This window comes from Embiotoca jacksoni, unplaced genomic scaffold (genome assembly GCF_022577435.1).
Source record: "Embiotoca jacksoni isolate LCO1_2020_lvr unplaced genomic scaffold, fEmbJac1.0.p SCAF_50, whole genome shotgun sequence".
Taxonomy (NCBI): domain Eukaryota; kingdom Metazoa; phylum Chordata; class Actinopteri; family Embiotocidae; genus Embiotoca; species Embiotoca jacksoni.
The window spans coordinates 1,289,769-1,302,500 of record NW_027185404.1 but is presented as its reverse complement, the minus strand read 5'-3'; the positions used below and the strand labels follow the sequence as shown (position 1 = coordinate 1,302,500).

The 12,732-nt window shown below is 42.3% G+C and overlaps 1 protein-coding gene across 3 annotated transcripts in view; it reads right to left on the bottom strand.

Moving 5' to 3' along the window:
- The window catches only part of grik2 (glutamate receptor, ionotropic, kainate 2), a 269,550-nt gene that overhangs the window by 150,306 nt on the left and 106,512 nt on the right, over positions 1–12,732 (bottom strand). For all 3 annotated transcript variants that reach the window (XM_069171981.1, XM_069171980.1, XM_069171982.1), the window contains exons 5-6: positions 8,914–9,095; positions 1,802–1,855 (exon numbers count right to left, since the gene is read on the bottom strand). In XM_069171981.1, coding sequence (XP_069028082.1) covers positions 1,802–1,855; positions 8,914–9,095 — 236 coding nt within the window. The remainder of the gene's footprint in view (positions 1–1,801; positions 1,856–8,913; positions 9,096–12,732) is intronic.

The following is a 12,732-nucleotide window of genomic DNA, read 5'->3' as shown; positions in this document are numbered from 1 at the left end:
ATGGTGCTTAAAAGTCTGTGAACACTTTACAATTTAAAGACAGATTGTGAACAAATGGAGGAAATTGAAGCGCGTCGTTCCCCTCTTCGAGAGTGGTCGACCAGCAGAGATCACTCCAAAAGAAAGGAGTGGAAGTCTTCGTTCAGACTGCAGCTCAAATCCAATTCCTGTCATGTCCGGATTGATTTTTGAAAGTCTGAATATGGGTTTTTTACACATGAAATGCAATTTCTGCAATCCGGATCCGAACCACATTTGGAGGATTGAAACGAGATTCTAAACAGATTTCTACAGATGTGTCTCAGTCCGGACGCTCCACCGGCTCACATCAGATTTCTTGCGTCACTCGCAACGCGACACACGGTGACGACGTCATCTTCAGAGAGACAGAGACAGAATCTGTGCTAACGCTAGCTGAGCTATCAGAGAGTGGAGGTTTCGATGCTCTGGAGGACAACAAGAACAACAATCCACAGACAGAAGACGAAATAAACTGTCTACTGCCATTTCCGTGTTGGAAAGCTACATAACCAGCATATGTTGTTACCATAGCAACCCATGCAGACAGGTTGGTGGTGTCTGGACACTCAAAATCTGATCTGTTCACTTGCAAATAATAGTCACAGTCTGTCCTGAAGATCTGAGAAAGAAATCAGATTTTCCTGGATTCTGAACAGTCTGATAGTCTGCAAGGTCACGAAGGAAGCAGGGTAACTTCTCAGCAGCTAAACGCCTCTCTCACACTGGTTCATGTTAATATTCATGAATCCACCATCAGGAAAACACTAAACAACAACAGTGTACTCAGCAGAAAGCCACTGTTCTGTCAGCAGTTTGTCAAAGATCACATGAAAAAAAACAGAAGTCTGTTGGAGGATTGTGATTGAAATAAGAAGCGTTATATCTGGAGGAAGGAAAATGCTGCTTCCCAGCATCAGAAACGTATCCAACCTGTGAAACACGGTGGAGGTCGTTTCACGGTTTGGGCCTGCTTTGGTGCTTCTGGGCCCGGACAGCTTCCATCATTGATGGGACCATAAATTCTGAGTTACACCAGTAAGTTCCAAAAGGAAAATCTCTGGACATCAAACGTCTCCTAATCTCAACACAAAGTGCCGCCAGACAACGACCCAAAGCACATAATCGTTCTGCTAAAGAACAGTGAAGGAGAATAAAGTTGACGTTCTGAAACGACCAAGTCAAAGTACTGAATTAATCCCCAAAAAAAGTTGTGGAAGAACCTGAAGCAGCAGTTCATGTGAGGAACTCCGCCAACATCCAACATCCAGCGCTGAAGATGAAACTCCTCCAAGCTGATGTTCAGGAGATCAACAGTTACCACAAATGTTTAGTTGCAGTTATTCTGCACAAAGAGGTCACAGACTTTTACCACCGACAGACATCTAATATTGGATCAGTGTAATATTTATATCTCATTTGTTTAATTGTGTTCGGTTTATTCTAGGACTAGTGTAAAATCCTGATGAAGTTTTAGGTCAAATTTATGAAGAAATAAATACATTTCTAAAATTCTTTGAAGCACTATTGTAAAAGAAAATAATAAAAGTTATCTTGATGTGACATCGTACAATGTTATTATTTTCTTTGGCGCTGGATAACGTGAAACGGGGAAAAAAGAATGATCCGAGGAAAAAAATAAAAACAGAATAGATGAGAAAATGAAGATTGAAGAGCAGCGCTGTGTCATTTTTTTTTCGGGGAATGCAACTAATCTTGATGGGAATATGTTACAGACCCGATGAGGGAGCGAGTGTGCAGCACAGCCTCTTTCTCTACTTACCAGTGTGGTGAAGATGTAGTGATAATACTCCGTCATCATCCCCATGGCGAGAGCCTGAGGACGAGAGTGACAGAAGGAGGCAGAGACAGAGATTTATACATGAATACGGAGGCAGATGCAATATTTTATCATATTCTGCACACACACACACACACACACATACACACACACACACACACACACACACGCATGCATGTGTCTGTTTGTGTGGCTGAACCAGCAGCTGTATAACCATGTAATGTGAAGAGGCATATATTCTGCTCCACTGCTGCAGCCGCAGGCTCAGAGATAAGAAACAAACACCCACCAAAAAGACAAACAGCCAAATAAAGCAGGAGACGGAGCGCCGTCACATCATTTAGAGGGAAATACAGCACAGGAGATTATACGCTTCTGTAGATGTTGAACATTTGGATCATTAGCAAACATATATAAGGTTCCTCCTGCAATAACAAGAGGCGAGTGTTGGAGTTGTTTGAAGGAGCTGTTTATTTAAACTGGACCAAGCAAAATAAATTAAAATAATAAATCTGCCAGTGAGGTGTGTTACTGTTGATTTAAAAGGTGTGAGAATACAAACATGGTCGGTAACACGTTGCTTCGGGTGTCTCTGTTTGGAACAGACTTTACTGGAGAAGGTGTCAGACGCTGATCCAGACTGATCAATAAGAGTACAGAGAGTTTCTGTTTTTGCATTATTTCACAACCTAAAATATTTCTGCAGCCCAGTTGGAGTTATTTGTTGGGAAAACCTGCACATTGTGATTTACATCCAGTGCCAATGCAGGAAGTGGGATGTCTCATTTGTAAGAAAGCAGGAAGTAAGGTGGTCGATGTATTTGTAGCATTCTTAACATGCAGGAGAGCAGAGTTCATGTAGCCTGGCTGCGCTAACTGTGGCTCACAGCTTCAGTTTTCTTCTCTGTGAATACAGCCTGGTGACTCATACCAGTGTTTGAACAGCCACTCTGAAGGGCGACCAATCAGCGACCAGCATTGGTGGTTAACCACGTTTGTTCCGCCCCTCCTTCACTGTGATTGGACGGCTGGTAAAAGTGACGAGCACAGCATTAAAAAAAACTTAACGCACAGTGACCGGAAACATTCGCCAAACGCTCAGCACCTCGTCCAGCTGCTGGCGTTCATTACAACAGTTTAAAAGATACGTTGTACTCTGGTGGATTCAGTGCATAGCTGCAGCGGTGGAAGAGTGCCGGCCGGTTTCAGCCGATGCTGATTGGTTAAAATGGATCGGTCTACGAGCAGCAGGAGGGAACGACTGCAAACTGTTACCTGACGGAGGGAAACAGAACCACACTGCTGTAGTGAAACTGGGTTCTGGTTCGCACCAGGTGAGAGTTCATGTCCTGCTGGAGAGAGATTTTATTCACCAAAACCAGGATTTTTAACTTATTGAACATAAACTAGTGTTTTACACAATTGTCCAGTTCAACATTGTTGTCTTGGGATAGTCTTATTAAATGATATATTAATCGGTAATGTTGACAGCAGGGCCGTCCCCACAGACGTAAGTATCTGTCACTGAGTGCATGACAACGTTTCACCACTGCAGCTCATCCTGAGGGACCTTATTGTTCTGGTCGTTACCCAGAGTTCCTGACCACCGGAGAGGGTGGGGATGCCGAGCAGTAAACACAACTCCCTCTTCACCACTACAGTCTGATACAGCGATTACATTACTGCTGCTTCTTCCTGTCTGATGACATGAAAACATTTCATACACGGTCCAGACACATCCTGGGTTCTTAGCTCCTGGTTCAATATCTGACTTTTCTTTCATTTATTAAACCAATTGTAGCTTCTGGAGTCTTAAAACTGAATACAGCAGGTCCCAGAGACTGTATGAGAAAAGATTAGTTGGTAAATTGGCCCAATGGGCTTTTATGGTTCCAAGGAGATTGATGTTAAAGGCATGGCTGATCTACGCTGCGACCCTCGCCTACAGTCAGGAGCAGTGGGCTGTAACACTGCTGGCTCTTCATATTAGAAGGAGCCAGCTTTGCTGGGGGGGGGGGGGGGGGGGGTATCTGATTAGGGGGCTCCCTCGACGCCCCCCTGTTGAGGTAATCCAGCGTCTCCAGCTGTGTGGAGACCCTGTGTAGACCCGTAATGTGCTGCATGGATTATGTATCACATCTGAGCCGGGAACACCTTCCGATCCCCAACGAAGAGCCAAAAGAGACGGCAGGACAGAAGGACGTCTGGGACACGTTCGATACGACAAGCCAGGTCCAAGAAAGCAGCAAAATAGAAATGGATCGGTGGGAAAACCTGTGGTTCATGGACATGATGTTATACGAACACCAGCACTAAATCTGGGCACAGATGGAGAATCTTGTTCAATAGAGAAGTAACCCCAGGAAAGGGTTAGAAACAGGGAAGTGTAGTTTGGTGCAGCTCCATGTTAATTAGATGAAAAGTTAACGATAGCCAAAGTCTTTTTTTTTCAGGTTGTCCGTCCGTCCTGTTCTTGTGACCACGATATCTCAAGAGTGCCTGGAGGGAATTTCTTCCAACTTGGCAAAAACATTCATTTGATACCAACGATGAACTGATAGGATTTTGGTGGTCAAAGGTCAAAGGGCACTGTGTTTCCCTGAGAAAATCTCTACAAATGTGGCACAAACATGCATTTACCTGAACAGTAATCATCTGACTGAGCGACTGATTACCTCTAACGATGCTCCTGAGATGTTAAAGTAGAACCACCTTCCTCTGTGTGATCATCCAGGCTGTGTGTGTGTGTGTGTGTGTGTGTGTGTGTGTGTGTGTGTGTGTGTGTGTGTGTGTGTGTGTGTGTGTGTGTGTGTGTGTGTGTGTGTGTGTGTGTGTGTGTGCTGTATGGTAGAGTCTGAGACTCCCTGAACTAACATGAATCACAGATTGGGACTGTGTGGACTGTGTGGAGAGGATGATTAAATAGACAGAAAGCAGTAATGGCTGCTGATATCATGGGGGGGGGGGGACCTTGAGAAAGCCTCCAACATCCTGTCAGAGCAGCAGCCTCCTCTGTGGTGACTCACAGAGTACCAACTCCTCACCTTGCTATGACAGATGAGTCATGGATTCAAACACATCTCAGAGATTATATATCTATATTTCTACTTTTTATGTCCCTGATGGGAATTTTTTTTTTTTAAAAGATTTTAAAACATTATTACAAAACATCACCAGGACAGAAAAATCACTCCCTGATTGTGATGTCGCTCTTAAAGACGCCTTCAGATTTCAGTCTAAGATAATGTTCTCCTTTCATATGCTCAAGTCTTTTGATAATCTGTGTTTCTTCTACACAATAAATTCATCTACTCAAACTAAAAACAGGGAAAGTTGGAAAGACAAAATGTCATGCAAAGTACAGATTTCAGCAAATTGCATATTTATATCACGTTTGGGTAAAAAAAAAAAAAAAATCCTGTTGAGTGACAGATTGCTGCAGTCAAAGTCAAATTCATCACTTTTGTTTTTTATTTCAGAAACTGATTTACAAAATTCAATCCAAATTCCAGAGGTGTGTTTTTTATGGACCACAGTTAATGCTAAAAAGAGCACTCAGAGTTTTTGTCATTTCATGTGGTTTGTCACAGTCACGGCTCCTTTTGTGGTGACTGTACGGAGAAAACACCTTTTGGTTCAGTGTGCATCACCTGATGAATGTTGTAGTGCTGCCGTTTGGCCACTGTGTGCATCAGGAGTGTGTCTGTGTGTTTGTGACAGCTCAACCTCTGAATGATCTCTGCTGACTGTTCAATCCAACTCTGAGTTGTATTTTCCATCACTAATTGTATTAAATATGTTTTCTTTTGTTATGTGTGTGAACCCTAAATGTAACATAAATATTTGTCCCGGAGCCTCACGTCTCAAGTCGACCTCTGCAGGGGAAACACAGAAACTAAATTTCCATCAGCCTCCTCACGTCAGTGTTTTGTTGCCATCCTGTTTTTTCTACACTACTATTTGAGGTATTGATTGAAGCTGATGAAGACTACGTACCAACTGTAACTTATTGGTGTGCCATATAATGAGAATATCAGGCCAGGATACTCCCCATTAGCAGGGCTTCTCTCTGACATTATTAATGAAAGGCGTCCTTGACCTTCCCCAGCAATCTACCACTCCGGCATTGATTAAAAACCCAGGGAGAGTGACAGAGTGCTGCGGATGAAACTTGTTGTCTTTAATATTTTATAAATCATGCAAGCAGGAGAAATATGAATGCTTGTTAATTTGTTAATTGAGTTACTGCAACCCTGAAGCCAGAGGAAAACTCCTGGACGGCATCTCACTTTATCTTGATCTTTTTTTAGGGGGCGGGGCGATACGCCCTAAAAACAATGGAAATAATAGAAATATCATTAATATTTATATTCTGTAAATCAGGGACAGGTTTATTTGATATACTGATAATCCTATTTTTTGTTGTCATTTTCTTGCTAAACTGCATTTGTAACTCATATTTCTGTGTAAAAGACATTTAAAATGCACTTGCAACATCTTGACATGAGGTTGTCAGCAAAACTATATCAGAGTATAAAAATGGGACCGTTAATAAGGGATCTAAAGTTTACAGGGACACCACAGCATGCGTTTAAGGTCTGCTGTTGTTTGAAACTTGTCTGATTCCACCTGCAGCCACAAAACATCAACAGGCCGACAGATATATGACAATAGGACTCTATATAAAATATGAACAAACCCATAAAGCTTCTGCTGCTCATTTTAATGAACAGATATGATGCGGCTGACAGGGACCAGGAGACAAGGATGTAACAAGGTAAGATAATGATTTTTTTTTTTTTTTTTTTTTTATTAATTATGCAAGACGGAGAAATGTGAAATTGACGATGAGCACGCTTTGGATCCCATTTTTCCCTCTGGCCTTTAAACCTCAGTCCATCATTACTACTGTGAGGCCAAAACCAACAACCTTTGCTCGAAGGATAGAAGAAATTTTAAATACAAAAAGTTTCCATGGCAACCATCACATGTCAGAGACAGATTTGAAAAACAAAAATATCAAAGATTGCCATTTTCACTTCTGCCAAAACAGAAGTGTAAACTAGACTAAATGACTCCCTGAGTGAGTCACTGACACTGATGTTAATGAACCTGCAGCGATGCTCCATCCGTTAGAGGCAGTCACACCAGCTGACATGTTGAATGTGCCACACAGATACAGTCTGGTCCTGGTACGGGTTCATCTTTAATTAGGTCCTTAAAGTTCTTTACTAAAATGCAAAAGTACTGAATTATTCTTTATTCTTACAAAAGCATTTATGAGCCATACCAATGAAAGGATTTTTGGGGAACTGGCAGCGCCTCCAGGGAATGTGGACAGGTTTTACTCCCTGATTACTTGAATCTGTAGACAAAGTCAACATGTCGTTTATGAACAGCTGTGACCACTTTAACTTATTTGGAATTAGAAGTTAATATCTTTGGTGTGCAGCGATGGTCTGGCAGGGAAAAAATTATAAATACAATTTCCACCATCACAAATACTCTAACGTTACAGACACTAAAGGAGATTCTTTCACAGACTGTCGTAAAGATTTAGCTTGTTAAGTTTCGTGAGAATTGCATGAAGCCTTGGTGAGATGCAAGACATCTACATTTTAAACCTTTCTGAAGAATTGTTAACGGACTGAAGTATCGAAATCTCCTCTCCAACTTAAGATCAGTAAAGTCTGGAGATGATCTGGGTCGAGTTTTGTAACAATCGGTAGAGTTGTTGCTGAGTCGATGTGGAAAGAAGGTTTTTAAGAAAACAGAGAAACTGTGGCAAAACGGACATTTTCAGAGCAGAGAGAGAACGAGCAGATAAAATATAATATTATTATCTTGAATAATCCAATAGTTTTCCAGTGTTTTCTGTGGAAATTGTTGCTATTAAAGGAAGAAAAAAAGGCCTCCAGATTTCATGATGTAGAATATAACAGATTGACCATAGTTATTTCTTCATCAATAAAATGAGATGAATAGTTTGTGATCACCAGTGAACAGCTGGTTTCTTTGGAATCATGAGATTATTGAGTCATAGCTTAGATATAATTTGACAAAAAACTGTTCTTGGTAACCATTTTATAACTTTTACGAGTAAATTATTAGCAGCACTTATTAGTATTATAGTTTATTCACTCTTTGGGAAAATCTTAATAGACATAATTGTCAGTGTTTAAGGGAGAGAAAGTATTGCGGGATGATGGACTGAAGTGGAAATGGGACAAATGGATTACATTACATTTCATTTAGCTGACCCTTTTATCCAAAGCGACTTGCAACACACCGATGGTACACCATCGGGAGCAATTTTTTTTAGGGTTCAGTGTCTTGCTCAAGGACACTTAGGCATGTGGACAGAAGGAGCTGGGGATTGAACCACCAACCTTCCGATTAGTGTGCAACCCAGTCTACTGACTGAGCTACAGCCTCCCTACTGCATACGACCATACTGGATGGTTCTAAGAAGCTGCATGTGATACTACACCCAGCAGAGATGTTTCAAAAGACTCTATAATATCTGTTTACAGTAACTATAGTGTAGTTAAGCTCATATAATAACCATCTACTTACAATAAAATGTGTTGTTAGGATTACAGAAGGGAAAGGTTGTATTTCAGACAGAACAATCAGATGGGAGGTGAACACTGATCTGGCCTCCAACCTCCACACACCTCACTCTACAGTATAAAGGGCACAGTGGAGACCAAGGTGGCATTAAACACCAGCTCTGGATGTAAATTGTGGAGAACAGAATCATCTATTATCAACTCAATGGGAAGTTGATGGCAAAATCTAAAATTGTGTTGAAATAAACAGTATGATAAAAAAAAAAAAATACATTTTTGGCAAGCTATACAATATGTGTTGAACTCTATGGGCTGAAACAGACTGCACATAATCAGAGATCATTTCATGTTTTGTCGGTATAAAATGTGTCGCATGAAACTGTGAACATGAAGTGCAGCAGAGTGAAGTGTGTTTCATTCCCACCGTCTCCTGCTGCTTCCTGCTTCGAGGACTCTGACGATGCCTCAACAACCACAGAAGGACATACAAGCGTCCACTGCCGCACAAACATGTGAACACACCTGCTTCAGGATCCCAGCAGCCATTTCGTGGCCACAGTCGAAGATGATGTGGAACTCCTTCCCCCTCTTCATCTCCTTCAGCAGCGGCTTGGCGTCCTTGGTGTCGGCGGGCAGCTGCCGGATCTTTAACCGGATGTTGTACCGGGACGGTGCTTTTATGAGTTCCTGCAACCGGATCAGACCTGCAGGGAAAACAAATAACAAATACATTGAAAAATTAGCCCCGTAGTAACTGGTGCTGCTCCCATGAGGGCGAACCTTCAAATATATACGTATCTGCCCGCAGTAACTGAGAAAACAACGACTCCTGATTCATTCGTCAGAGGTAGTTATAATTAGAGAGGATAAGAAAGCTGCAGGGATGTATTTCTGTCCTCAGTTCACTTCTAATGAAATCCATTTCTCTTCTCCATCCCCCCGACCCCCTCTACACCCTCCCCCTCCCCCGTCCTTCTGTTTTCCATATTAAACGCAGTATTTGTATTGCAGTGACTTTCTTGTTTCTTTGTCCTTTTCGTCCTTCACAATGCATCCAAACAGTCTTTGAGCCTTCATCATTGTCATCGTCACAGTCAGACCGTACGAATATTCTCACAAACACAGGGGAACAAAAGCACAGTTCAATACAGCACCCACCCTGACATTCACCGTGGATCACACCGACTATCGATTCCCCCCCCCCCCCTCCCCCACCACCACCACCACCACCCCTCCCTCACCCCCCTCCTTCCTCTCTGTTGTGTGAAGGATGTGTGTGAAGTCAGCCTTGCTGGGGAAATTGACCGGGACCACAACTGAAGCATAAACATCATAATTCTGACAAATAATCGTCTACTGTGATATTCAATAAGGACTCCTCTTTTCAGAGAGCGATCAATCACTTCAGTGTTGTAACAGAAGAAGAGCAGAGACACCAGCAGAGCAGTGTTTGTTTAAAACTGATTGTGAAGTCTTCTTTAATGAGATATTTTTCTGTGAAACTGAGAATATTTTTCATGCATTATGTTTACTTGATCAATGAATACTTTCTCTTTTCCTAGTTTGTTTATCTCTGTGTTAAATTGGTAGATGGTTTGTGTACTCAGTCTGTTGAGATGTCTCGACAAAACACCGTAGCAGTGACTGAGTCATGTCAGAGGCCGATATGGAAGCACCACAAAGCTGAATCAGTTCATCTGGACCTCAAGGATTAGAGGGAGAAACTTTTCATGACTCACCCAATGACTTCATCAGTCTCAGCTGACTGAACTCTGAATGGTTGGACGGCTGGTCGGATGAATAGTGTGTATGTTGTTGAGCATGACAGACCGCTTACAGCCTATTTCTAACAATCGTCAACCATCAGTGATGTCATCATCCATCAGTGATGTCATCGTTGGTTTGTGAACGTTATGAATCCTCCAGTTCAGATTCTGTCCGTCACCATCTTGCTAGTTCGGAGCGGTTTGGAGCAGGAAGTGACCATATTTGGACGAGCTGGGGGCGGAGCCAGCGGTGGATCCCACTGATCTGATTGGAAACCTGACGATACTACGCCCCGCCCACCGATAGCTGTAACCTGACTGCACCACAGGCCTGTCAATCAAACAGACACACCCCCAGAAACAGGTCTTTTTGAATCTTCTTTTCTAATGAATGAGGGATTATTTTCAGATGGACCTCCAGAAAACTAATAAGAAGGAGTGACTTTAGCTAACAACACCGAGATAACTGATGGACACATTTTATTCACTTTGGATTTGATGAGAGAAGTTGAATGGGAGTCTATGGAGCCGGAGGCTTTTTGGAACCGACCTCTAGTGGCACTTGGTGGTATTGCAGCTTAATGCACTTCTGCATCGGAACCATTTTTCAGACCTGGAAGCTACAAACACTTCTATATCCAGTCTGTGGTCCAGATCCAGGTGATCATTGTAACGCATTACTGTGTTTCCAATACTTGTGTCAATAATTACCAATTTTACTTATTACGATCATATGCAATAATTGGTAAAGAAATTGAATTTCTTTGGAAAGAATGAATGACCAATATTTCATAATTTACACTGTTGTATTTTTTGTAGTGTCCTTTATTAATGCCATTTGTTTGTATCGCACAGATACTGTAGCTCTCTCTTCCTCTGCTTTAAATACCCCAACGTACTATTATCAGATGATTTGTGTGTTCAGGCTGTACACTTGAATACTTAAAGATGGATTTAAGAAACTGCTGCTGAAACTCAAAGAATGAATTGGTTATTATACACAGGAAAAAACAAAGGTGACCAGAAGTAATTCATACAACTAACGTTTCATACACGCTGACTTAACAGATGCTATTTTAAATACCAGCCTTGTATTGATTATTACATGTGCAAACAGACCCATCGCAGCGGTCTCCTGTGTCTCCGCCCATAGCCCACCGTCCCCAGCTGTTTGGCCTGTGGCATTATTTGTTTTCTTCCTGCTTCCAGATGAGTGCACTGCACTGCGGGAAACCAGCCGGCACCCTGCTGGAGCTCCGGTGGCCGGTCGCTGCTTTTAATGAATTCAAACACTCAATCGCCCACTGATGATGATATCCCCGGAGAGCTGACCTGTGAGATACTGGGAGTGCACCATTTAACCATCACATGATGAAGCCACTCCTCAGCTGTGGTTCACAACATCTCAGCTGGACACACAAACACTACGGAGCATCACTAAGCCGACTCCAGAGGAGTCACTCATGGTAACCACGGCTACGGGAGGAAGAGCTGTGCGTGAAAACAGTTTATCTATTTCTGTAAAAACAACTCTAAAATAGTGATGGATGAGTTATAAACAAGGGGCATCCATCAGTGATGTCATCGTTGGTTTGTGAATGTTATGAAGCCTCTAGTTCAGATTCTGTCCGTCACCATCTTGATAGTTCGGAGCGGTTTGGAGCAGGAAGTGACCATATTTGGATCAGCTGGGGGAGGAGCCAGCGGTGGATCTAACTGATCTGATTGGAAACCTGACGATACTACGCCCCCGCCCACCGATAGCTGTAACCTGACTGCACCACAGGCCTGTCAATCAAACAGACATGCCCCCCCCCAAAACAGGTCTTCTTGAATCTTCTTTTGTAATGAATGAGGGATTATTTTCAGATGGACCTCCAGAAAACTAATAAGAAGGAGTGACTTTAGCTAACAACACCGAGATAACTGATGGACACATTTTATTCACTTTGGATTTGATGAGAGAAGTTGAATGGGAGTCTATGGAGCCGGAGGCTTTTTGGAGCCGACCTCTAGTGGCACTCGCTGGTATTGCAGCTTAAGACACTTCTGGATCGGAACCATTTTACAGACCTGGAAGCTACGAACACTTTTATATCCAGTCTGTGGCAGAAGCTGTGTCTGGATGAAGTCATGACTGAGCAAAGGGAAACAGACTGATAAAGGTTTGTTCAGTGACAGTGGGACTGAAACTGAGCTGTTTTTCACATGAAAAGGTTGGTTAATGGCAGACTGTAGTTACTGTAGATAAACTCTAAACCATCCACAACAGTAGTTATGAAAAAAAATAAAAACCTGCAGTCATTTAGCTATGATTTTCAACCAGATACTTGTTTCTAGGCACCTTTAATTTCTGTAATTCCTTTGTGAGGAAGAAAAAAGTGATCCAAACACTCGTTTTGAAATCTTAATTTGAGCCTTACAGCTTGAAAGATGAGACCCATAATTGTAAATCTGATGGACCTGCATCGGTTTGTCCTTAAAATCTTCCACAGAATCCACTCATCATCTGATGTACATAACAGATGGACAGACACATGGACAGATGGACGCCTGCTGACCTATTTAGTCCCTC